This window comes from Psammomys obesus, unplaced genomic scaffold (assembly GCF_907164565.1).
Source record: "Psammomys obesus unplaced genomic scaffold, mPsaObe1.curated_primary_1811, whole genome shotgun sequence".
Taxonomy (NCBI): Eukaryota; Metazoa; Chordata; class Mammalia; order Rodentia; family Muridae; genus Psammomys; species Psammomys obesus.
The window spans coordinates 5,274,889-5,301,966 of record NW_026585626.1 but is presented as its reverse complement, the minus strand read 5'-3'; the positions used below and the strand labels follow the sequence as shown (position 1 = coordinate 5,301,966).

Here is a 27,078-nt window from a genome sequence, read left to right as displayed (position 1 = left end):
TAGAGATTATTTACACAGCTAACTCAGAATACATCATGATGCAAAATGCCTCCAAAATACCTATAATTATTTTTATTTAATAAATATGAACAATTAAGTGTATGCAGCTATCTCGTTAACTACAGCTAAGATAATGAATGATCTATTTGAATTTGAACAGGTTTCACGAAGTCATTTAACAAGACAAATGTATTTTTCTATTATTATTGTGGGGAGGACAATGGCCAGGAACATAAATATGCTTCACTTGCCATAACTGAAAGATGCTCTAAGAAGAGCACCTTTTAAGATGATCCACATCCAAGTTTCTGTCACTGTCCTCACGATCTCCATGTAGCTCCACCAGGCTCAACTGACCACCCCCTCAAAAACGGACATTAAATGTAGGAGGGCTCAGAGCAACAGACCTGAATTTTGGTCTTAGCTCTACCATTTATTATGTGTTGGACCTTGAGCATGTTGGAACTTCTCTGAATCATTTTTCTCATTTGTAGGATGCGTATCCATAGGTTTCCCTATCCATCTACTAGTTTGCAAAAGATCAAACATTATTCAGTCAGCACTGGAAAGTTACTTACTTCTTTTTCTAGTGTTCGAAACATCTGGGTGATCATACTTTCCAAAAAAAAAGTCATGGCTTCCCACTGCACATATGAAGATGAGAAGATGGAGCAGAAGCCGCCCTCTCCAGTTCCAGCTGTAGAACATGCTTTTGATTGAAACAGACATGCAAATCCTTATTAGTGTGGTAGGATAGCAGAAGATACAAACAAAACAAAAAAACAAACAAAAACCCCACCACACCAGGGGTCTTGAAAGCCACTTTGCAGTTTCAGAAGTAGAGGAGCAGGCCTGACAGCCCCAGTTTTGGAGGGGCAGGGGTGAGGCAGATATAAAGAATTATTCCAAGCTAGGGCTGTTGCTCAGCAGCAGCAAGCATTATCGCTTAGTACTTATTTACAAGGTCCTGGGTAGATCATCTGAGCTTTGGGAGTGGTAAGGGTGGGCATGGGAATCCCAGCACTCAACGGCTAGCGAATGAAGACAGTTACATCTGAGACCAGCTTAGGCTACACAGCAAGTTCTAGGCTAGCCTGGGATATGCAAAAAGGCTGTTTGAAACACACATATTCACCCCCACCCCCAATACCAACAAAAGGAAAACAAAGAACAAAAAAACCCCAATTCTTCCAAGAGGGAAATTACTCAAGTCACAAGATGCTACTTCACATCCAATAGCCTCACAGCAATTCTCAGGGCTACATCTAGAGAAACGTGCCTGGGTCCAAATTCATAAACATCATCAAAACACAGTGCCCAGGAAGAAGCCACAGACAGATGTTACTAGGCCAGTTGTCCAGCCTCCACATAGTGCTACCATTTACTAGTTTGTCTTGAAGCACAGCATGGCTTCCTCAGCCAAGACACCAGGCCTTCAGTGCATCTGAAACACTCACAAGTGAACAGTAAATCTCACACCTAGTGTCCTGGGAATGACCAGTACTGTGGTGTGACTTGCACTTGCTAAATCCCTTCTGCTTGATTCATCTCACCCACTAAGTACAACCTGTACTAGTGAGAGAAGAGAAAAGGTGAACAGACAAGTTGCACTGGCTGAAGCACCTGCAGAGGGAGGAATTTTGATTTTGCGTAAAGTGAGACTGCCCCACAGCTATGAGGTGCTTGACATGGGAAGCCCTAGAGATAGTGCTACATACTGGCCCTTGTTTGAAGCAAAAGTTAGGTCTAGACAGGCAGTTTCATTAATGCTCCCTGAAGGGAAACAATCAAAGCAGCAACTGGTTGATTCCATTAGAAGAGAAAAACAAAGACAAAGCTGATAGGGATCCGGTGGGTTTACCATAACTTAAATAGCAGCCACGTACTTAGTATTATTTTTTTTTCTCGGTGAACAAAAAGAAAACATTCTAAGGATGGAAGTGGGCAGTGGACAAAGTGATTTTTTAAACAGTATTAGCACACACCTCTGAGCTAACTCTGGCGTAATTTTTTATGTACAGTTTCTATACAACATTAACATTTAGTAATAAAAGACAAAAAGCAAAAAACTAACAGTTCACAGGTCCAGTGTCAATAGACGTTGACAGCTGATATTTGAGCCACTCTGCAGCCATCTGGAAGCTAGTCTTAGGATCCAAGCGACATACCAGTCTTATGACCTCTCCTTGCTGGGCCCGGGAGGCTGAAGAGAGAAGAACAGGAATCAGCAGTTGGCACACAGTATTCAACAACTACTCATTTATTTAGCCACGGGGACTGGTTTGCACACTCACGTTCTATATCCAACAGTGGCTTGTTATAGTTTTGCTGAATTGATGAACCCAGAAAACTTAAAAAATAAATTTCCTCTACAAATGTCTCACCAGCTATATCCTTTAAGTAGTAAACTAAAGTCGACTTGCCATTTCTACTGAAAGTAAAAGCAACAGCTAGACAGGGAAGTAAGGCGGTCTGGCTGTCATGGAGACAGCCTGGTTCCTCAAAAGATTCCACATGGGATAGTGGTGGGAAGGATAAGTAAAACTGATGGGCTTAGAATACACTGTGCGGAAATGTGGTACCAGCACCCTTCTGCAATAAGAAACTGGAACTTAGTAAGACTGCTTTCCAGGTTTGAGGACCGCTAATAGAACTCTCAAAAGCCACACCCATGATTACAGTAGTAGATGCCATTCTGAGAGTGTTAGGAGGAAGTTTCAGGCACTTACAGTTGAAGAAAGCATTGAAGTCCTCATCGCTATCAAAATCAAATCGAGAATATTCACAGCTGGGGCTGTCTGTTTTAGAAGGAAAGCCCATCTGGAAAGAGAAAGAGAATCACTGGGATACTGATAAAGATGAACCGCTGACAGAGCGTGTAACCTCCAGCAGCCAAAGCCCTTCATGATTTACCTAGGAGCTAAGGGCTGCATGAGATCATTCACAACAATAACTACTTTAGTTCTACCCCAAACTCAGCCAGCTCCCCCAGCTCCAATGCTCTATGAGAATGGTGAGAAGAGACCACAGAGAGCTGATTTGATTCCTAGATTCCTCAGAAGCAGTAACTTCCAGGTATGAACATAGCCCAAGAAAAGGTACTAATTTCATATGGAATAAAGGTGAGGGATTGGCAATTGTTTGTTCCATTATATACTGAGTAAGAGAGGCTGAATAGGCCAGCACACACCTACATTCCCAGCATTTGAGAAAAGAGGCAAGATGATCTCTCTCCAAGTTGTAGGCTAGCTCGTCAACACAGTGCTTCCAGGCCAGCCTGGGTCACACAGTGAGACAGAACCTACCTCAAAACAAACCAAAACCAAACGTAAAAACCCAAAAAATAAAATTAAAATAAGGTACCGTAAAACCATAACAAAATCAGAACACAGTATATGCTAAATAAATTCTTGAGGAAACAGAATCCTCTCCTCTGGCTTTAACACTTATGATGAAGGGCTGGGATGTGTTTGCATGTATGTGTGTGCATCTTGCCTAGCATGCACAAAGCCCTAGAAGGAAAAGGAAAGAAAGGCAGGAAGGGGGAAAGGAGATCAACAAAGTTCCTGCCAGCTGCAGCTCTCAGCAGATCTTAGAATTTCAAACAAGCTAACAAGTCTCTGGTGGGTGAGCAATCACTGCTGCCACCCTCTCCTTATGGGCATTCCCAACTTGCACATGATCTTTAGAACAATCCTTAGACTTATAATCCACCTGATTCCACTCTCATGCATTTGCAAAGCATTGTTAATTCTGCTTTTAATTCCTACGCAGCAATTAGCTCATAGGCCTTGTTCTTTTCCTAGCACCTCACTCAATACTTCATATTGGTGTCCTTTTCAGGTTTATGGAAGAACAGATATAAGGACCATTCTGAACCACTTTCTGCCTCAGTAGGAGAGTTCTCTTAGAGGATTTTAAGAGATTTGGTGATACCAAAATCTTACGTCTACTTACCAACACACCGCAATTTGCATTTCTATTACTTACCTTGACTAAGTTGGTCATAGATGCACGAAGATATTTTGGTATTATTGCTAACAGCAAGGGATCACGGGATAGAACTTCATGTCTGAAGAGAGCTCCCCAGGTCATATGGGTTGAAGAGCGAAGAAACTAAACCAAAACAAAACCCCACACAGCTCAGCTTAAGGATTTAGATATTACGTGAGCAGGACTGTCACTCAGCATAGCAGCTATCAACAAATATTTTCCATAGGAGGAAATGTCTACATTTTGACGTAACTCCTGCAGTGCACCAGCAATGGGTGGCTCGCTATGACATGCTAATGGGAGAGACTGTGGGTCAGTTGTGAACCCTGAGTGTGCTCAGGACATCACTTAAATATCTCTCCCTGCTAGAAAGGGTACTAGAATCATAAAGTGTCAGGAAAAATCTTGAATTTAATACAATTAATATAAAAAAATTCACTGAACTTTTGGATTTAAACTTTTTTCTTGTTCCAATCATCTGGCCCACACACCCCATCCCACGGCGCACAACCAGAAAGCCGCCTGTGGGGGAAAGCTGCCAACCAAGACAGTGAAGTGTTAGAGAAACAGACCTAATATTGTGCTCTTTTAAAATATATTCATGTATCATTGGTGTGTCTCTGTGTGCCACAGCCAGAGGTCAGAAGTCAGCCTTCAGAGGCTGGTTCTCTCTCCTTGACTGTGGGTCCCAGGGATTCACAGACTGTCAAGTTTTTAAGTAGCAGGCATTTTACCCAATGAGCACCTAGTACTTCTAAAGGAAACCTCCAGTCATTCTTCATATCCTGTGGAATGACATAGGCAAATGGATAGGAAATACTCTACTAGGCCATAATCATGACTTGGTTTACCATGCTAATTTTATTCAGTTATTTGCATAAAATTTACCTGACTTGGGTGGGTTGTGAAAGCAAGAAAAGATTCCAGGTACTTTCCAAAGTTTGCTGGTGTTTGTATATTAGCATCTAACGCCTATAGGAAAAAAAGACCACATTAATGGTTCTGAGTAGGAAACAGCTGAAGGGAAGTGCTGCAGGGAAGGTGGGGAGAACAAGTGATAATAAGCCGGAAACAGAAATAGTATTTTGAAGACCAGATGTATAGGCACATGCCTGCTATCTCAACACGAGGAAAGCTGAGGCAGAAGCACCCTAAGTGTAAGAACAGACTAAGCTACAAAGAGATACTGACTCAAGACATTAAAGCCAAAGACCGTAAAAAAAATGTTACTTCATCAGAGCCAGTCTATTTATATTTTTGTGACTCAATCTATGAAATAACCATTCAATCCAGATGTTTAATCCCAGCTCCTGTGAGACAGAGGCAGGTGGATCTCTGAGTTTGAGGCCAGCCAAAACTACACAGTGAGATTTTGTGTCAAGAAAGAAAGAAAAAAAAAAAAAAAAAAAAAGGAAGGAAGGAAGGAAAGAAGAAAACAACAAAAAAAACCAAATCAACAACCAACCTATGCACCCATATCCACCTTTTTATTGAAGATGATTTAATCTATAGAAAGGAAAAAAACACCTTGTAGAACAATGCCCCATGAGCGATCATCAGTACAGTGATTTCTAAGTAAGATTCCCCAAGCAGCCCCATGCTCTCCAGAGCACACTTGCTCACCAGCAGTGCACAGAGCAGATTGCCCAGTGCGCACAACACTTGGCACAGTCTCTTCAGAAAGAGGTAGTGTTTTTCTACCAAGCCTCCTCCATCAGCAGTCCTATTTGAGGAAGAGAATTGTATGGTTAACTGTGTATCAACAGAAGCAATGATCCTACCACATAGAAGTCCTGCCGCCTGTACCTCACCATCCAATCTTAGCAAAATAATAAGACAGTCCAGGTGGCAGAGGCAGATCTGTGAGTTCAAGGCCAGCCTGAAATACTCTGTGAGTTCCAGGACAGACAAACAACTCTCTTTCAAAAACCAAGCAAACAAACAAAAAACTCAACAAACTGGGCATGGTGGTATTTGCCTTTAATCCTAGCAGATGGGAGCCTAATTTGATCTACATAGCTAGATCCAGGTCAGCCAGGAATACAAAGTAAGACCCTCTTTCAAACAAACAATAAACCAAAACAAAAAATAAAATCTAACATTGAAACATTGGTGTGGATACAGCTCAATGCAATTCCTTCCCTCATCATTAAATAATCTGATTTGAATATAACAAAAGTCCTTAGTACTTTGGGACAATTTGAATTGTGTGTTAGGGCAAAAGCCAGCACATATACCCATACGCAGCTACACAAAGACAATGGCTAATATCCAGGAGGTCTTGCAAAGATCCTTGGGTATAAGAAACAGGGTTTGGGGGCTCGAGAGATTGCTCAGCAGTTAAGACCACTGTCTGCTCTTCCAGGGGGCCTGAGTTCAATTCCCAGCAACCATATGGTGGCTCACAACCTTCTCTACTAGGATCTGATGCCCTCTTCTGGCATGCAGGTGTGCATGCAGATAGAGCAATCATCTACAAAAAAAAAAAAAAAAAAAAAAAAAGACCGAAAAATAAAGGGAAAAAAAAAAAAAAAAAAAAAGAATGAAACTGTGTGTTCATGTAACAATTCATTATATAAGGGAATACATACATATATATATATGTGTGTGTGTGTGTGTGTGTGTATGTATATATAAATATATATATACTTATTTATTTTTTGGCCAGCTAAGCAGATGGAGGGAAGCACTTGCTATCAAGACCACAGATTTGAGCTCAATTCCTTGGATCCACAGGTTGGCAGGAGAAAACTGGCCTCTGACCCAACACATAATATGATGTTTGCATCTGTATACTTCCATCCAAATAATATTGTGGTCAGACATGGTGGATGCACACCTTTAATCCTAGTAGAGGCAAGCATTTCTTGGGGTTCATGGCCATCCTGGTCTATGTAGCAAGTTCTAGAGCTATAGAGAAACCCTATCTCAAAAACAAAAAACAGGTGAAAAACAGTGGCACACGCTTTTAATCCCAGCACTCGAGGCAGAGGTAGGTGGATCTCTGAGTCCGAGGACAGCCTGGTCTACAAAACAAGAAACCGTGGCTCAAAAAAACAAAAGAAAGAATGAAAAATAAATGAACAAATAAAGAAAAAAAAAGAAAAAGGCAAAATAACAACAACAAATTGTCTCACTTTCCTAACATACTGAGTTTAGGTCTGAAGGTCACCAGAATCCAATAGCTCTTCTTAAAAAAGAAATAAAAACAATACAAACTAAATCTTAATTTCTTTTTGGTAGTAAAAACTGGCTTGAGACAAATAAGATTATTCACACTAACAACGAGTAACAACTCATGTGAATTGCAGATGCAGCAGCTGAGACCTGAAGGCAGGACATGTGCCTCAGGGAAAATCAGGGCCTAGAAGGATGCAGACAGCAACCTGGTGAGATGGATTCCTTGCTGTGCAGCCAATCTGTCTATTTTGAATCACACCTTTCAAAATACGTGGGTGGGTGAGGTATGAACCAACTGAAGAAATGCACATAGGATACCTCTATGTGTATACCAGTCTCTATAGATTTAAGAGATGGACCTTCAGAGCAGTAACCACAGTGATAGCCAGAGATATTACTCAGGTACCAGAATTCCTTAAAAAACAGATATAGTCTTTTTAAGAAAGCAAGCCAAGCTTAAATGCCAATTACGGTGAACAGTAAAAGATCACAAGTCACACATCATGTTTCTTACTCTTTTCATATGTGTCTTTGGGACTCAAATAAAAACATCAAAAAGAGGGTAGTGCAGAGATGGTTCCTATTCACATTAATTCATATTCTTGATACCCCTCCCCCATGTAATAACAAAAAACAAAACTGAAGGCAAGAGAAAATATACTGTAGAGGGAGGATTTGGAAGGACTTGGGGGAGAGAAAACTGATCAGAATATACTATATGTTGGTATAATGTTCTAGTGGAATGTATACAATTTACCCTTGTTCATTCAAATGCTGGTTTCTTTACCCCACTATCTAGTTTCCATCTGGACATTGCATTGTTTTATTCTAAGCATCACCTGTCTCACGTTTGTGTAAACATGCCACCATTTGTTCTCTGTATTGTCAATAAAACAACCAGCCAATGCTGAGCAATGTTGAGAATAGGGTGGGACATCCTGGTCTGGAGGGGAGGAGAAAGTAGTGAGTGGGAGAGGGTCTGAGAGAGAGCTGGGAGGAGAGGTCTTGGAAACAGCAGGAGAGATGAACCAACTAAACCTAAGATACGACTAAAAAGCAAGTAGTGTTAGTATTTCCTAGAAGAGCCCTTCCTGGGGTTTCGGCACCAAATGTTAGGATTTAGATAAAAATGCCATGCGCACAACCAATCTTAAATCCAATGAGGTTTATTGGACAGAGATAGAGAGATGGAGAGAGAGAGAGAGAGAGAGAGAGAGAGAGAGAGAGATGGGAATGGGGGGGCGCCCTGACAGAGAGGGGAGAAAAGAGCAAAAGTGTAAGAGAGCAAAAGGAAGCGGGGAGTGGCCGACAGGTCACTATGTACCTGGCCCAGATGATGTCACAGGATGTAGGTACCGACATAGGATGTTGTCAGGACCCTGAAGGTCCCTAAGGAAAGGCCAGTTGAACTGCCTGCACAACATAACATTTATAATGTGGGAAATTTGAATGGAGGAGGTTATGTAGGCTTGGAGGGTTAGGATGGAGTAATTATTGTCCAGCATTGTGCTCTAGGTTAATTAAGTCCTAGTCTCTGTGTGGTGATTTGGGTATACAGCTGGTTTAGGAATAACCGCTGTTTAACTAAAAGATAAATTAATATTAAATATTAATAATCAGATAGGCTAGGGTCAGATGGAAGGGGAGGAGAACCTCCCCTATCAGTGGACTTGGAGAGGGGCATGGGAGGAGATGAGAGAAGGAGGGTGGGTGGATTAGGAGGGAATAGGGAAGGGGCTACAGCCAGGATACAAAGTGAATAAACTGTAACTATTATAAAAAAGAAAAATTAAAATTAATAATATTAATAACCAACAAAAACTATATGAAAAAGAGCTTTTCTCAATAAAAATTAAAATTATTAAAGAAATAAAACCATACTGTCGTACTACGTGGGCTGATTAGTGGTACAGTGTTTTCTCAGCATGCACAAAGCCTCACATTCAATCTTTTGTATGAAAGTAAGCAAAAAGCCCACACCTAAACTAAGGGCTTGAGGGACTGCACCAATAGTTTTTGCCCCTGTATGAGGAACTGAAGTTGACTCTTGTGCACCTCTGTAAAAGTCGAGTGTGTGCTGGTAGCCCTAGTGTAGCGGGATGAAAACAAGCAGGTAAAAGTGCTTATTGGCCAGCTAGTCCAGTCAATCGGTGACTCCAGGTGCACTGAAAAGCTGGCTCAAATAAACAAGGTGCACAGCAATAAAGGAAGACAGCTGATACCAGCTTACACACACACCATACACATAAACATACATACACCAACTTCTATACACAAAATAAAATGAAACAAAACAAACCATCAAAACCCCACAATGTACTGAAAGGCAAAGACTCACTGTGCAGCAGAGAGAATATAATGCATAGCGACATCTCCAAATAAGATCATCAAACGCTTCCGGTCATCCAACTTGCCCTGGACCCAATATTAGGAAAATATGGTCATACATACTACAGTACAACCCCCTACCCCCCCCCACCAAAAAAGCCCCTCATGGTACTGATACCTTCTATACCTCTAGCTGACATCATAGTGAACTTTAAACTTTAATACTACTCTAAGTACAAAAATCATGGCTCTTTCAAGGACCAGGAGGTTAGTAAGTTTAATAAATTTCCATCTATTATGCCAATGAGTCCAACATTTCAATGTTGCAAACTTCTGTCTAAACGAAGCAGCAAGTAAGTTGGGCTCAAGGGATAAAATCAAACTTTAAACAGAGGAAACACAGCCGAAGGCAGAGAATGGGTTTACTATATGGTGGTTTGAATGGGAATGTACTCCATGAGCGCAGGTATCTTGGTGGTGCTGCCTGGGGAAGGCCTGGAGCCTTTAGGAGGTACGGGCTTGCTTTGTATGGGATCGGGAGCTTCCCGGAATATACAGCCTCTCCTAGCTTCTAGTTCTCTGTTTCCTACTCCTCACACCAGGGCTACTGCCATGACGAACCTACATTTTCCTGGAACCATAAACCAAAATAAACTTTTTCTTCCACAAGTCACGTGGACACTAATGCAAAGTGGTTACTTACTTTTCTGCTGACTGCAATGAGCAGACACTCAGAGGCTCCCAACTGCAGCTCTTGCTCATTGAGAAGGAGGCACAGGGTCTCCATGAGTTTACAGTTTTCAGCAGTGATGTGGTTCAAAGACACCCAGTCAATGTAGCCTGCTAGAGTGTTCAGGGTTGCGATGCTTACTCGACAGTTTGCTTGAGCCTGTGTGAAATCACTGTTGATTATGAGGTACTGACAGAACTAAGGCTTCAGTCAAACTTACATTTTCAAGTTCTAAAATAAAAATGATTTTTTCAAAAGAAGTTTCCCTATATTATAATTACTGACAGGGAGCTCAAGTTTGTTTCCTGATAGACAACCCTTTCTTAGCACTGTCAGTAAGGACATACTGTCAAGTATGGCCACTTCATCTTCTTTCAAGGAGTCCCACCCATCGTTGCCAACCCCCCAGCTAAGTGAAGAAACAGAAAATCCCCCCAAGGCGGAGGCCGTGAGGTAATTCTATCCATACCTGAGCCTTTAGGAAGTTCAGTTCCACACAGTTCTCTTACCTCTGCCTCCTTAGAAGCATCAGTTTTCTGAAAGAAAAGGAAGAACCCGAGGTTTTAATGAGAAATTTCTACCCTCTAATTAAGGGCCTGGAATGATGATGGTCTAACAGGGATCCAACTTTTTTGGTGTATTTTCAGACAAGCTCTTCCTGTGCAGCTCTGCTGTGCCTAGAATTCACTACATACCCCAGGTTAGCCTCAACCTGATAGCATCTCCTGCCTCAGCCTCCCAAGTGCTGAGAGAACAAGTACAAGCAACTTTTAACATTGGCAAACGAGAGACTGCTCGGAGAACAGTTTACGGAAACAAAACTCGTAAATAAAGTTTAACATTGGCAAACAAGAGACTGCCCGGAAAACAGCTTACAGAAACTCGTGAATAAAGTTTGTGGCTGCCGAAGTATAATTGCAGTAGTCCCTGTGTGCCAGATTAGTAAATGCGCACATATTAAATAATGGTTCCTGCCTCAGCCTTACAGAAATGCATCACAATATTACAATATGTACACACAGGCTTTTAATGCAAATGCCTTCTTTCCATGCTTTTTTTTTTTCTATGGTTTTTTAATTTTAAGCTTATGGGTATTTTGCCTGCATGTGTGTGTCTTAATAGCACATACACGCCTGGTTCCTTCGGGGGCCAGAAGAAGGCATGAGATCCCCTGGGGCTGAAGTTTCAGGTGGCTGTGGGCTATCGGGTAGGTGCTGGTACTTGAATCTAGGTGCTCTGGAAGCACAGACAGTGCTCTTAACCAATAAGCCATCTCTCCAGCCCCAAGTTTTTAATGCTTTCCTTTGAAAAAATATTGGAAAGGTATTGTGAGAAAAAAATGAGTGTGAAGTCTACTTCAACTACTTCTTCGAGACAAGATCTCTACTCTCTGAAGCTCTGAGGATCAAGTAACATATAAAGTGTGGGCGAGCATACACCCAGCCTATGTGGTTATTCACTACAATTTCTTCCCGCTCCCAACTGCTTATGGGCCTTTTGGCTATCATTTGCATTAGGATCTAGTTTTTTTTTTTTTTTTAAAGGAGCAAACAAACAAACCCACATCTTACTTCATTCTACTTTGTGAAATAAGTTTTTAATACAGTGCTAGATTAAAGTTTTTGGCCCTCAGCAGTGTTTGTATTTTGAGTTGAGGGATGTGTTCTGATTATGGGATGATTAGCTGCACCCATTAGAATTAACTTTCCTTCCCCCTGCCCCCCTCGCCTTGGCTTTTTCAGGACAGTGTTTCTTTGTTTAACAGCTCTGGCTGTCCTAGAACCTGCTTTGTCAACCAGGCTAGCCTAAAAACTCACAAAGATCCATTTGCCTTTGCCTCCTGGGATTAAAGGTGGGCACCACCATGCCATGCTAACTTTTTCTTTTTAAAAGATTTTTATTCCATTCATGTGAATGTGTGTGTATGTGTGTGTGGGAGGGGGGGGTGCCAATGGAGGACAAAAGAGGGTGTCAGGTCCCTTGAAGATGGGAGTTACAGTTATGAACTGCCATGTGGGTGCTGGAATGGAAACACAAGTCCTCAGCACTCTGTACTTATGAGCCAACTCCCAAACTCCAGGATTAGCTTTCAAATGCGTTCTTCTGAAAAATGGTTTCTAGAAATGATAACCATGGGAGAGACAGCATCTGTTCACCCTTTTCTACAGACAGAAAGCCCCTCTAAGAAAAACATATTATCACACAACACACAGTGATTTACACTGCAAAAGGTTAGGGACCAAAAGAACACCATGATTTACCACATTACTGTAACTCATTATAAATCTAGAATGTTTCTGCTGCTGTTATTTAATTAATTTATGTGTATGGAGATTTTGCCGGCATGTATGTTTGAGAAACAAGTGTATATCTGGTTCTTGAAGAGGCCAGAAGTGGGTATCCGAGCCAGAGCCTCTGGGACTAGATTACAGACGGCTGTGAGACGTCATGTGGGTGCTAGGAATCAAACCTGGGTATTTGGTAAGCACTGCCAGTGCTCTTAGCTACTGAGCCACACTGGCCCCTGGAGAGTTTTAATAACACACAGTGACCTGCACTTTTATGCTTCTGTTAGTTCTTGGAGATAAAGTCTCACTGGATACCCCAGTTAACCTGAAACTCACTAGTAGACTAGGCTGGCCTAGAACTCCAGAGATCTGCTTGCCTCTGCTTCCTATGTACTAGGAATAAAGGTATATGCCACCATGCCTGGCTTTTACACTATTTTTAAAAGAATGTCCTTATTTTGAAAGGAACTGACATGTAAACTCACTGAGCTGAATATCTGAGAAAACAGGTTTAATTTCTCTCATTTCCTAGAAATTTTGCGTGTCAGGTGGCCTTTTCTCCTGAATCAAAACACTAATTTTCCCCATTTAAGACATTTTCACAAGAACAATACAAAACAAATTCAGATCAAAGACAGGACCTTTGCTGTACACACTGATCTGTAATCCCAGCTACTTAGGAGGCTAAGGCAGGAAGGATCACAAGTTCATGGCCCGCTTGGATACCGAATAGGGTCAAGAACATTCTTGGCAACTTAGTGAGACCTTTACTCAAAACAAAAAGTAGCGTGCTGAAGGTAGAGGTTCACCGCAGAGTGCTTGCTTAGCATATAAGCAGGTTGCAATTTCCAGCTTGGGAGAAGGAAGACAGGAGGTTATAGGGTGGGAATCCATACCATTTGCTGGTACTTGTTTACATTTTCCTGAAGTGTATTGAGCAGAAAATTAAGGATTCTTTCCATGTTCTGCGTTAATGTTTGCTGAATGTCCCTTCTTCTTTGAGTGGGGAGTGTCTGAAAGGTCACAACATCCTCTGCCAGTCGCAAAAGGATGAACATCACTAATTCCCTCTGTGTTTCCTAGGCCAATAGAAAGAAGCTGGTTAAGCGAAAGCATGTTGTTCTGTACATATGCCAACAGACAACCTACTACTGATAAAACCATGACCTCTTTAAGTCTGTTCTAACATAAGCACATGCAGCCAGCACATATGTACTCCATACCCCTTGCCTGGAGAGAGTGTCCAACTCCATCAGCATATCAGGCCAGTGCTGTGGCCATTCTCGTTTGATCATTTCCACCACAATTCTAGACAGAACATCTTTAATGTGGTTCTCCTCCTCCAAAATATTCAGTGTTCCCTGAAAAAGAATGAGAGATTATGAAGACCTGCTTTCTAGGCATGAACACTGGGCTACAAAAACACAAAACTTAGACTTGGAATGTAGTGCAGTTTGCACAATATAGGCTGGGGCCTTGGGTTTGAGCCCTAGTAGGACATGAACTGTGTATGGTAGCACACACCCGTAATCCCATACAGAGGAAGTGGAGGTAGGAGGATCTCCAAAGTCATCCTCTGCGCCAGTGAGATGGCTCAACAGGTTAAATAAGTCTAGTGGCCTGAGTCAACTCCTGGAACCCGTGGTAGAAAGAGAGAACTGACTTTTGAAAGTTGCCTTCTAACCTTCGACAGCGGCCTGTGCTATGCCCGTGTGTGTGTGTGTGTGTGTGTACACACAATGAAGAAATGAGGAAGTGTCATCCTCTGCTACATATCAAGTTTGAGGCCATCCTGAGCTACATAAAACCTTGCTTCAAAAAAAATGGGGTGAGGTGGGTTGCAGGGATGCAATGAGTAAAAGCACTTGGTCCCAAGGCTGACAACCTCAGTTCTAACCCCAGAACCATATGGTGAAAGGAGAGAATTGATTCCTTCAAGCTGTCTTCTGACCTCCCAACACACGCCTCAGCACCCACAACACACCCAACCCTCCACATAAATGTAGTTGAAAAAAATTTTTTTAAAGTACAACCCTGATCATCAGGCCTCTTTTGAACCTAAACCTGTTCTCCATGTCTGAGTCACTTGTCCTGCATTCTCACTGATCATTGTTCTCACCTAAAATATAAATGAAGGTTCCAACAGCTAATAAATGGCTGACACAGAGCCAGGAAAACATTGCTGCTCTTGTTCACAAACTGAAGAGACTTTCATACTGCTTTGTTTTTGAAGGCCAGGGTGGAATACAGAAAAAAGGTATGTCCTGGGAAACTGATAAACCTCAAGGGCATTAAGCAACACTACAGTACCAGCAGTTCTAATATTGAAACAGAAGGATAAACCATCACCGTCCTCCAAGAATTTAAACTTTAAAACTGGTGATCCATCACTGCTAATCAACTTAGGACTAGTAAATTACAAGTTTTAACTAGCTAAACTAATTCGTAACTAAAGTGATGGCAAAGCATCACTTTCCTATTAAAAGTAGCACAATACCAGGTTGTTTGTTCCTGCACCCAAGAGGGTCAGATATTCGAGTTTGTTCTCAGCTACATAGTAAGATGAAGCTACCTTGGCCTTCATGAGACACCGTCTCAAGAAGCAGAGACTAAATATGCAGGGATCTCCCTTTCATACCCTTTGTTATGAAAGACATGAAAAGACAGGTATGGTGGTCGATGCCTGCAATCCCAGCATGCAGGAGGCTGAAAGGAGGACTGCTGTCACATGAAGACAGTATGAACTACAGAATAAAGTCCTGTTCCAAAAAAAGGAAAGGGTGACCAGGCATGGTAGAGCACACTTTGAATCCTAACACTTGGTAGGCAAAGGAAGGATAGTTTGAGACCATCCAGAATTATATAGTGAGACTATCAAAATTAATGTAAAAAGGCCATTGATTTTTAGCACATCTGAAGTCTTATTACGGTTGAAACTAATCCATTCCATGATTTTCATCACGTGGATCACGGTAATTCGGATTAGATAAAGGAAAAAAAGATTCAAAGTGAATAGTGTTGCAATCATCTAATTTACACCTAAGAATCATATTTTTTGTTTGTTTTCAGGCGGAGTCTCTCTATGTATCATTATGTAGACCAGCCTGGCCTCAAACTCACTGAGATCTGCCCACCTCTGCCTCCCGTGTGACACCTCATCTGGCTTTATCTAAGAATCTTATTCATTCATTTCTGAGCATCTTTAATCTCCTCTGGTCTCTCTTTAATCTCCACACTGTCTGACCTATGTAGAAACCATGACCTTTTACAGAGATGTCTAAGAGCACATATTTCCCAATAACCCTTTGCTCACATTTGCAATCAGCTCCATGACACTGTTCTTCAGATAGACCTTCTCCAATCGAGACATGCTGTTCCAGCGAAACCTGACCAACAAAACAGAAAATCAACAAAACCACATCACAAGTCTTTTCTTCAAAAGAGAGTATCTGTTTCCTGCTTTACACTATGCTAGAAGTTTCACTAAGAAATTATACTTTTGGCCAGGTGTGGTGGCTCAGCTTTTATCCTAGCACTCTGGAGGCAGAGACAGGCAGATCTCTGCGAGTTCAAGGCCAGCTTAAATTGAATTGTAAATTCCAGGACAGTCAAGGCTACACTTAGACTTGGTCTCAAAGATTAAAAGCACTGGCTGCTCCTCCTGAGTTCAATTCTCTACTACCACATGGTAGCTCATAACCATCTATTTTGAGATCTGGTGTCTTCTGGCAGGTGTACACTGTATGCAGACAGAACACTGTACACATAATAAATAAATCTTAAAAAAAAAAAACAAAACTAAGCCAAATCTACAAAACCAAAATTAATTAATTACTTAAAAAGTTTTTTTAAAAAAGGGAAATTATACTTTCTGAGGCTGGAGAGATGTCTCAGTGGTTAGGACGACCTGAGTTTGGTTACCAGCACTCATGTTGGGCAGCATGTAAAAACCTGTAAGCTCTAGGAGAATCATATATCCGTGTATCTGCACACACAAGCACATGTTAATTTAAAATAATAAAACATTAAAAACATTCTTGGTGCTGGAAAGATGGCTCAGCGGTTAAGAGCAAGCACTTACTGCTCTTGCAGAGGACCTAAGTCCCAGCACCTACATGGCAGTTCATCACCATCTGTAACTCCAGTTTCAGGGGATCCAATACCTTCTTCTGGCTTCTGTGGGCATTAGGACTGTACATGGTGCACATACAGGGAGGGAGGCAAAGCACTTATACACATAAAACTAGTTAAAAATTCTAGGTCTGATGGTACACTCTTAAGAGAATGGACAAAATCGTCCACATTAAACCAGAACAGTAACAACAGGAAAATTCTTGAGAAGTTTTGTATATATTTTTGTGCATTATTTAGCATTTACATGATTCATGTCACCAATCAGCTCTTCTCCTTAATTCTGTTGATACTCCAAAGGCAAATATCCACCTGGCTATCTACAACAACATAGCTACTTCTCAAAAACAAACAAAAAAAGTTTTGTTTGTTTTTAAGATTTGGTTTCCTGGGACAATGTTTCACTCTGTAACCCACTACACTAGAATTAAGTAGCCTAGAAGGACCTGAGCTCCTAGCAATCTTCCTGCTTCACTCTGTGCTAAGCATTAGAGATGGGAGCCACTATGCTTGGCTTGTCGAATACTTAACATTTACAACACACTTTACATAGATGACTTAACTGGAGCAAGAATAAAAATCCTGAGTTCTGGTCATGTGTTAGCGATCATTCTGTTCTTTCTAGTCACTGGAAAAGCAGCTGTGTAGGTCATAAAAGGGTTAAGAAGTTGTTCTCTTCAACAGACTTCAGTGTCCAGAGTTCCTTACTTGACAACATGTTCCAGGATCTGAAGGCCAAAATGTCTGACGATAGCAATTTGTGTTTTTTCAGCCAACTTCAAGCCACATGGAACACATATAGGGCACTTTTCCTTAAACTCTTCACAAAACTAAAAGAAGAAAAGTTAGTATTTCCATGGGGAAGCATGACAGAATGAAGACTAAAAATCCCAAGAAAATTCCAATCTTAACTGATTATGTGTGTGTGTTACTGGGAAATGAACCTTCATGTGTAAGGCAAGCATGATATCACTAAACCATATCCTCAGCTTTATCTCTTTAGAGTATGTATGCAGTGTTTTCATGTATGTGTTCATGTATGATATAGCTGCACAGGCAAATGGAAGCCAGAGACTGAAGATGGATGTCTTTTTCTCTTTGTGGTTTTGAGAACCTTGAACCTGATTTGCTTAGACTGTCTAGCCAGCAAACTCAGAAGTTTGCTCATCTCTTCTTCTCTTACACCTGGACTATGGCACCAGCCATAATAACAAGTACTCAACTCTCTCTGCCATCTCCCTAGGCCTTTCCCTTTATTTTTTGAGAAAGGGTCTCACTAAGTTTCTTTTGAATCACCCCAGAAGCAGGGATTACATGCCTGTACCACCAGGCCTGTCCTTTTAGCTCCATTTTTAAGTTGCAAAATTTAGATTAGTATTACTGATACTCTCCATTTTGATAGTAGTTATGTTAACACTAAAAATAAAATGGCTCTAAAAGGGTGAAAAGCTGTTAGAGAGCTACCCATACAGGTGGCTGTCAAGCCCCAGAATTAGCTTTAAAACTACAGGTCAAAGGAAAAAATAGTAAACAAGCAAATCTGTCTATCAGTTGAGTTTAGGCCACAGGCCTATTCAAGACCATCGTGGAATTCCATTTCCGTTGTCTATGTAAAACTCACAATTAGAAACAGAAAGAATGCTGGGCGTGGTGGCACAAACTTTTAAACCCGGCACTTGGGAGGCAGAGGCAGGCAGATTCTCTGTGAGGCCAGCCTGGTGTAGAAAGGAGGTTCCAAGACAACCAGGGCTACACACAGAGAAACCCTGTTTCGAATCAAACCGAACTAAACCAAAACAAAGAGCACACAATTGTCTGGTCCCAAACATCTACGTTGGTGCTCACTCTAATGGGGAAGAAGCTCTGTTGCAGCTATTAGCAAAACTTGAGCTAGACCCCGGGGCAGAGCACCTGGGACTCAAGAAAACTACTTCCAGGAAACCAAAGTGCCCTTGTGAAAATGCAAAGCCAGTGGTAAAGCTCATCTTTGCGCAAAAATAGACGAAGAATCTCACAGCTGTAAACATGGAAGGAGTGTTACAAATCAGCCGAAAGATGCCCGAGACTCGAAAGAGACAGAGGCATGTTAAGGATGTAAGAAAATGGACACTCGGGAATCTGCAATAAGCACGAACAAGGAACGGATCAGGAGGGAGGAATGAGGGTGGCACTGGGAGAGGAATTTGCACGTGCGCTCCCCGAACGCCAGAGAATGTGGGGCTTCCTCGGGCGTCAGAGCCGCCGCAGCCTGCGCTGGTGGAGATCGCGTTGGGGTATAGAGTGAAAAGAAGTGAGGAGTGGGCAGAAGGGTCACTGAGAAGCGGCTAGGGAATGGGCAGCACTTAGGGACCCTAACGTGCGATGCAAAGACAGGCACGCAAGCAAGAGAAGATCCAAGTGGGAAGCGGTGAGGGCCGCGATTAGAAGCTCCCCTCCCCTCCAGGAGTGGGAGGTCCAAGGGCCGCAAGGGCGGGAGACGGCCTGAGTTTGGAGAGGCCATGGGGGAAGCCTGGGATAGGGGTTTCGGGGCAGGCCCAGGGCGCCAGGACCCCAGCTACCTTGAGGGCTTCCAGCCGGTAGCGCTGGGTGGAGCTGGGGTCCATGATGACCATCACCGCTTTCACTAGCTCCTCGCAGAGCGCGTTCACTTGTTCCATCTCCATGGCTAGAGCCGGGAACACCACCGCCGTCCCAGGAGCACGAGGTACGCACGGCTCCCCTGGCGGGACCACACGTTGATACCGGGCCGCGGCGGGCTGGGGGTGGGGAACAGGAGGAGGAGCGTGAGTACCAGAGGCTGGAGCTAGGAAGAACCCAGCGCTGCGCACGCGCCGGGGCCGCGACTGCGCGTGCGCGCGCGGAAGTGGAGGCTCAGTGAGGCCGACGCGCCGGGCGGGGCGGGGCGGGGGGCGGAAGTTCCGCGATGCGCAGGCGCGTCAACCGTTCCCCGCAGCGCGCGCGGGGCTGAAGTTCTTATCTCCGAGCCTGCTGTTGGGTGCAAACCCTTCAGGCTGTGACGGCCAGGATCCTAGGGATCCCAAGCTGGTCTCCGTCATCACAGGCAGTAAGTCTCTCTCGGAGTCCACTGACCTGCTCCTGGGAAGTCGACGAGTTCATCTAGACGCTGTCATCTTCCTGCGGGTGGGCTCAGCCCGGAGTCCGCCGCGTCGCTCTTGACAGTTTTGACAGGTGTCCGTCGCCGCGGTAAGAAGAGGAAAACGCGGCTCGGGATCGCCCTGTAAGATTGCTTCTTGGAGTCTTGGCTGTTAGTTTTTCTTGGAGTGACTCGGGGTGCACTGGGCCGAAACGAAAGCATGTTTCCTGGGAGAGCAGGCCCTGAGATTCTCGCCAAGGAGGGTTCTCTTGTAGAAAGGATCATTTTCTTGTAGCTTTTACACCTTCCTCTTCACCCGCACATATTTTCTTGAGCGTGTTACTACACGACCGGCCCCAAACGTGTTTTGTACAGAATGGGATGAACTGAGATGTTTTAAAAAGGCATCCCACTATGCGTCTGGGAGGCTGAGGCAGGAGGATTGCTTCAGGTTTGAAGCCTGGCTGAGCTATAACGTGAGACCTTGCATCACAAAACAAAACCAAAAAGGGGGAAAAAGCCAAACCCAAATTTATGCAATCCTCTCTGAAACAGAGTTTTGGCACTGTGTTCATTTATCAACAATACATACTTTAAATACAAAAGGAACACATCAATCGAAGGGCTGAACAGCTCCATTATCTGTTATCCTTCATGTTTTATGAGGTGTTTTTTTTTTCCACTTAGTAAAATGTTTGCTGCCCTTAAATCACAGCTTCCAGTTTTACCTGCGAAATTTATATCGAATATACTTACCGTGTATTGATTGTGGCAACACATTTGCCATTTTCTGGCATTATCTGTTTCAGTATTACAGGAAAAGGATGCCTGCCTGACTTAAGGGTTTTGCTCTTTTGTTTTTTTAACTTAAGAGCGCTTTGTCTTAGGTGAGTAATTAGTTGTATTTGTAAGGAGTTAATGCCTTGAACATTCAAATTTTTCTTAATCATTTTGTTTTCTTTACATTAATGTCGCAGCTTTGTAGTTGTAGTTGGTTGGCACTATTTTCACCGTGAATGTTCTTTTGAAAAAATCTTTTAAGGATACAGTTGGACGCTAGCTCACTCATCTGTATAACCTGTTTCTTGTATTTAAAGCATCAACTTCCTGTGTTTCTGTGAAATTCTTATTTATGATAGGCCATTCGTATGCAAAGCTTCTGCGTATTAGAGCTGTCTTGAGAACCTTTAAAAAAATCACGATGCCAGTCAGGCATGGTGATGCTCGCCTGTGATTCCAGTTCAAGGCCAGCCTGGTCTGTAAACCAAGTCCAGGATAGCCAAGGCTACACAGAGAAACCCTGTCTTGAAAAAAAAAAAAAAAAAAAAAAAGATGCATGACCGTGGTGGTATGTACCTATAATCTCAGCATTTGGCAGGGGGACCAAAGAATTCAAGCTCATCCTTGGCTACAGACCAAGTTTTGAGACTGCTTTGGGCTACATGACATTCTGTTTTTAAAAGGGGTCGGGGGTAGAACTGCTCTTTAAAACAAAGAAACTGTAAAAATAGAAAATCCCTGAACATCACAAAAATAGTTGTCACAGGGAGGATCTATTAATGCTTAGTTATTGAAAATCTGCAGAGAAACAAAGTATATACACAGTATTAGGTTATCCTCTTTATTTTCTTTTTCTGACTTTCTATGTAGTCTAGGCTGAACTTGAACTTAAAATCCTCTTGTCTTAGCCTCTTGAATGGATGTGAGTAGCGGCACCATGCTCTACATCCAGATGCATAAAAAATTATTTCAGAATAAAAAATTTGCATGATGAAAGTTGTGGTGGCACAAATGTCTAGTCCCAGCACTCAGGAAGCAGAGGCAGTTGGATCTGTGAGTTTGAAGCTAGCCCAGTCTACATAATAAGTTAAAGGGTATTTAGGGTTATACAAGGAGATCCTCAATTTTGCATAAATGCTATGATGTTGTAGATATTTATTGTCCTTCCAAATTCACATTATACCCTTCCTGAAGTCTGCAGACGCTTGGGTCTTTTATGTAAAATGCCATATTTAGTATTTGTATATGACTTATGTCTTTATATATAGACACACACACACAGAGTCACTTGTTTTTTTAAGATTTGTTTATTTATTACATAGGCAGTGTTCTGCCTGCACGCCAGAAGAGGGCACCCGATTTCATTATAGATGGCTGTGAGCCACCATGTGGTTGCTGGGAATTGAACTCAGGACCTCTGGAAAAGCAGTCAGCGCTCTTAACTTTGGAGCCACTTCTCCAGCCCACATGTAGGCACTTGGAATGATGCATGCTTGTAATCCCATCACTTGAGACAGATGCAGGAAGATCAGAATCTGAGCCAAGTGAAACTATATTTAAAGCTGTAAATACTCACTACCTTCATAAAATTGTACTAGTTTATTCTGTCAACAGAAGACGAAAATGCCTTTTATTCTTCTTGGTTTCCATGCTTCTATTGTTGTAGCTTATCAATTAGAATGTAGAAATATAGTTGTTAGTGTTTTGAGACAGGGTCTTACTATGTAGAACTGAAAGATCTGCCTGCCTCTCCCTCCTGGGTGCTGAGATCAAAGATGTGTACTACTACACCTGGTACAAATGCAATGGGGATTTTTTATTTTAAATTATTTTTCCGTTTATTAAATATCTTCCAGAAATAATGGCTCCTGGACAGGATCGAGTGGTTGCTCTTGTAGATATGGATTGTTTTTTTGTCCAAGTGGAACAGCGGCAAAATCCTCATTTGAGGAATAAACCTTGTGCAGTTGTACAGTACAAAACATGGAAAGGTGGTGGGTATGTATCATTGTGTTAAAACTGGCTATTAGTATATTTTTTGGGGTGGGTGTGTGGGTGGAATTGGAGGTTAATATTGAAGGTCTTCTTCAGTTTCTCTCTACTTTATGTCTTGAGAGTCTTTCATTAAACCTGAAGCTCTCTGATTGTGCTAGGCTGGTTGGCCAGCAAACTCCAGGGATCAGCCCATCTCTGCCTTCCCAGACCTGGGAGGAAAGGCATACTGCTGGCCCCGGCTTTTTCTGCGGGTCTGGGGATCCGCACTCAGATCTGCTTGCTTGTGTGGCTGGCACTTAACTGAGTCATCTCTCCAGTCCCCCTAGTAGTTTAAAACTATTTTTATGTGCATGAGTGTTTTGTCCCCATGTATGTCTCTGTACCACCTGATAAGGTACCCACAGAGGCCAAAAGAGGGCGTCAGATTTATAGGAACTGGAATTACAGATGGTTGTAAATTACCATGTGTGTTCTGGGAATCTAACGAACCAGTGCTCTCAACCCTTAACCATCACCCCAGACCCCACTAGTATTTTAATCTATGGAAACTCATTGGTGCTGTTCTAGGTCTTGTTCTTGAGATTTTTGAACTGCTGTGTCTGGTATTGAATAGTAGCATCATGTAATATGTTTGGTTTTGTTTCCTTTTCTCCCCCCTAACGTTAGAATCATTGCAGTGAGTTATGAAGCTCGTGCATTTGGGGTCACTAGAAATATGTGGGCAGATGATGCTAAGAAGTTATGTCCAGACCTTCTCCTGGCACAAGTTCGTGAGTCCCGTGGGAAAGCTAACCTCACCAAGTAAGCCAAAAACATTATAAAAGAACATAGAGGAGTTGGGAAGCGTTTTGTGGGTATGGGAGTGTGGCTAGCATTCGTGAGCTCCTAGGTTTAATAACAAGGAACACATTTAAAAAAAAAAGAGGTACAGGTGATACTTATTACTGCTGGTCTGTTCGTTCGCTCCTTGCAGGGTGCTCAATAAACTTTCGTAAACTAATGTGAAAACGTCTGTCAGCGTCTTGTGTCTGAGTTAAATACTTTATGTGTACTTCAGTAGTAACAGTTTTATTATTGCCTGTAATAGTTCTTGCCTTTAAGGAACCACTTATTTTCCTTGTTTAAAAATCAGTTATTATGGAGAGATGAAAAATGGTCCAATATTTAAGAGCAGATACTGTTCTTGCAGAGGACCTAAGGTTCCCAGCATCCACACTGGGCATTTAAACTGCTTATAACCCCAGCAATAGAGGGATCTGATGCCTCTGGCTTCTGAGGACATTTGTACTCAGGTACACATATTATACCCTTCCCCATTCACATAATTTTAAAAATAAATAAAATCTTTTTTGGCTTTTTGTTTTGTTTTTTGAGACAGGGTATGTAGCCCTGGCTGTCCTGGAACTTGCTCTGTAGACCAGGCTGGTCTTGAACTCAGAGATCTGCCTGCCTCTGCCTCCTGAGTGCTAGGATTGAATGCATGTGCCACTGCTGTGTAGCTAAATCTTTTTTCTTTTTAATTAGTTATTATGGGGTTGGTGAGATGGTTCAGCAGGTGTTTATACCTGGAACCCATATGGTGGAGAGGGAGAAGCAACTCCTGCCAGTTGTCTTATGACACATTAGATAGATGGATGGATGGATGGATGGATGGATAGATAGATAGATAGATGGAAAGAACACTTGTTGTATTAAAGCCTGTACTGGGCTGGTGAGATGGTTCAGTGAGTAAAGGTGGTGGCAGGAGAGAACCAACTCCCAGAAGTTGTCCTCTGACCTCCATACATATGCATGCATGCATGTGCACCTACATGCACAAACATCATAAAGGCATTAAAAAAAAATATAAGTTACACAGAAGCTAGAGAGATGGCTCAGTAATTTAAAAGCTCTTGTTGCTCTTCCAGAGGACCCAGGTTCACTTCCTAGCACCCCTATAGTTGACCACAACTGTCTTTAACTCTAGTTCCTGGGAATCCAAAGACCTTTTGTGGCCTATGTGGATACCAGACACATAAAATGCAAATCTGTAAGTGGGGGACACTCTGCAGAGTTGGCTTTGGCGAAGAGCACTTGACATAAGTAACTTAAATGACTGTAAAATTAATGGTTTTTCCAGGGAAGGGTGAGTCAAACTGACTTGTTAGTGGGATATCTAGGATTGTTACAGTGGAGGAGGAGGTAGGGAGAGAAAGAATTAAATAAACTCAAAGGAGATCACTGTCATTTTTCTTTTTTTTTTTTTTTTTCTTTTTTCGGTTCTGCAACTGCATTTGCCATTCAGCAGGTTAGTTCTCACCCACATTGACTAGATTTTTTAATGTGGTAACAGGCATAAGTTACCAGTGTGTAGAGCTTGACTGGTGAATCCTCATTACGTTTTCTGGACAAGCATACAGGGATAGGGTGTGGAGCATTCCTTACTCCTCTGGCCCACACAGCATTATTGAGCCTGGTGTACACATCTAAAGTCCCATCTCCTTCAAAGGAAATTTACAGATTTCTTTGCCTGAGGGGTGTGCTTCTTGAAGCCCACTTCATAAATGTGCCTGTGAATGTGGTTGGCAGCACCGCCCTGCTTCTTGCCACCTTCTTTGTGGGATCCATTTTGCTGTGCCCAGGTTGGAAGGACAGGGGCCACTTTCTGTTTTCTTTTTTTTTTTTCCTCCTTTTTTTATTTCATGTGCATTGGTATTTTGTCTGCATGCATGTCTGTGTGAGGATGTCAGAATGCCTAGATTCATGTATGCTTAGCAAATATTCTACCAACTGAGCTATATCCCCAGCTCAGAGTTTAAGTAGTTTAAGATCATACAGTTGAATGGAAAACTGGAGATTTACATCTATTCTTTTCAGACTCTAGTATCTATCTGCATTCTCACAGTACACTATATTGTATGGTATGCTATAGGCATCAGGCTTTGACTTGGGACTTTAAATATTTCTGAATTGACCTGTGAACTGGAAGTCTAAAGATACAATTGACAAAAGATTAATAGCTTGCTGAGCAGTAGACAGAAGCAGGTGGAACTCTGTGAGTTCAAGGTCACCCTAGTGTGCAAAGCTAGTTTCAGAACAGCCAAGGCTATATAGAGGAACACTGTCTTGGATAACCAGCATGCAGGCAGACATGGAGGAGGAGGAGGAGCCGAGAGCTCTACACCTTTCTTCCAACTGCCACATTTATTCCAACAAGGCCACAACTCCTAATAGTGCCATTCCCTATGTGCCAATCATTCAAGCACATTAGTTTATGAGAGCCATTCCTATTCAAACCACCATGTATACTACTTGCAAAAACACGTGCAATATAGTTTTTCAGATGTCCTTCAAAATAGAATAACATGCCTGAGAGGCTATAAAGACAAACCAGCAACTACAATCGAATGTCCTTTTCCAGCTTTCTGTATGAGTGTATTACACACTATTTGTTGTTGTGGTTTGTGTCCTTTGAGGCTTTTTGTCCTAATGCAAATACAGATTGTAAGAGAAAAGTCAAATAGTCTATAATTCTCATTTGATGACATTTTGGAACAGTAATTATAGAGTATCTAACTAAAGACATGCAAATATTTCCATTTTTATGAAAAATATAACAAAAAGAACTTTAAATTATATAGCAAATTCAAACCAAAGTAAAGAAAATATTCAGATTGTTATAGAAAAACTAGCTATATGGCTAGAAAAGCCATTTATAGTTTGTCTCAGTTTGCTTTCTATTGTTGTGACGAAACACTGACCAAAAACAACTTAGAGAGGAAGGGGTTTGTTTGACGTAAAGATCATGCAGTTCAGCCGGGTGCACTCTGGGAGGCAGGAGCAGGTGGATCTCTGTGTGTTCGAGGCCAGTCTACAAAGTGAGTCCAGGACAGCCAAGTCTGCACAGAGAGTTTCTGTCTTGAAAAACAAAACAAAACAAACCACATAGTCCATCTTTCTTTTTAAATAAGTTTTTGAGATTATAATTGCATTATTTTTCTCTTTTTTTCCTTCCAAATCTCCCTTGTATAACCCTGCCCTGTTTTCAAATTCATGGCCTCTTTTTCTTTAGTTGTTGTTTTATATGTATGTATATATATATGCATGTGTGTATCTGTGTATACATAAATATACTCAGTCTATATACAGGTTGTTGTGTTTTTTTTAATACAGCCTGGGATACCTTCCCAGAAATAGCACTGCCCTCTGATCTGGGCCTTCCCACAGCAATCAATCAAAAAATGCCTCACATACTTGTCTACAGGACAATCTGATGAAGGCATTTTCTCAGCTGAGTTTTTCTTTTCCCAGATGACCCTAGTTTTTGTCGTTGACAGAACACTATCCCATGTTTTAAATAGATCTATGATGAGATGGTATTCCCTTAAAGAAGGTAGCCCACCTGCACAGAAGTGTGATCACATTCTAGGCACTTGTCTTCATAATTTGAATGATAGTATAGCCAAAGTGATTGTCTTATGTTAGCCAAACACTATTGACTGAAATTGAGGTCCATAGTCAATTTATTAATTTGTAGTGAAGTTGCTGTCGTAAGAAAGATCTGGTCTGATGAGTGTCAT

General features: G+C 42.0%; 2 protein-coding genes across 5 annotated transcripts in view; one reads left to right on the top strand and one right to left on the bottom strand.

Moving 5' to 3' along the window:
* Positions 1–19,456, bottom strand: part of Xpo5 (exportin 5) — a 36,932-nt gene extending 17,476 nt beyond the window's left edge. The window contains exons 1-14 of the mRNA XM_055612866.1: positions 19,209–19,456; positions 17,359–17,480; positions 15,833–15,905; positions 13,743–13,880; positions 13,416–13,598; positions 10,741–10,767; positions 10,205–10,390; positions 9,512–9,588; positions 5,617–5,716; positions 4,882–4,965; positions 3,991–4,116; positions 2,730–2,820; positions 2,075–2,203; positions 579–709 (exon numbers count right to left, since the gene is read on the bottom strand). Of these exons, the coding sequence (XP_055468841.1) occupies positions 579–709; positions 2,075–2,203; positions 2,730–2,820; positions 3,991–4,116; positions 4,882–4,965; positions 5,617–5,716; positions 9,512–9,588; positions 10,205–10,390; positions 10,741–10,767; positions 13,416–13,598; positions 13,743–13,880; positions 15,833–15,905; positions 17,359–17,480; positions 19,209–19,313 (1,572 nt within the window). The 5' untranslated portion in view covers positions 19,314–19,456. The remainder of the gene's footprint in view (positions 1–578; positions 710–2,074; positions 2,204–2,729; positions 2,821–3,990; positions 4,117–4,881; positions 4,966–5,616; positions 5,717–9,511; positions 9,589–10,204; positions 10,391–10,740; positions 10,768–13,415; positions 13,599–13,742; positions 13,881–15,832; positions 15,906–17,358; positions 17,481–19,208) is intronic.
* A 135-nt stretch (positions 19,457–19,591) lies between these two features.
* Positions 19,592–27,078, top strand: part of Polh (DNA polymerase eta) — a 32,002-nt gene continuing 24,515 nt past the window's right edge. For 2 of the 4 annotated variants that reach the window (XM_055612828.1, XM_055612845.1), the window contains exons 1-3: positions 19,592–19,888; positions 22,381–22,522; positions 23,186–23,320. In XM_055612828.1, the coding sequence (XP_055468803.1) occupies positions 22,386–22,522; positions 23,186–23,320 (272 nt within the window). In that variant the 5' untranslated portion in view covers positions 19,592–19,888; positions 22,381–22,385. Of the gene's footprint in view, positions 19,889–22,380; positions 22,523–23,185; positions 23,321–27,078 lie in introns of those variants that run through there. The other 2 variants (XM_055612837.1, XM_055612853.1) reach the window with 2 other exon arrangements.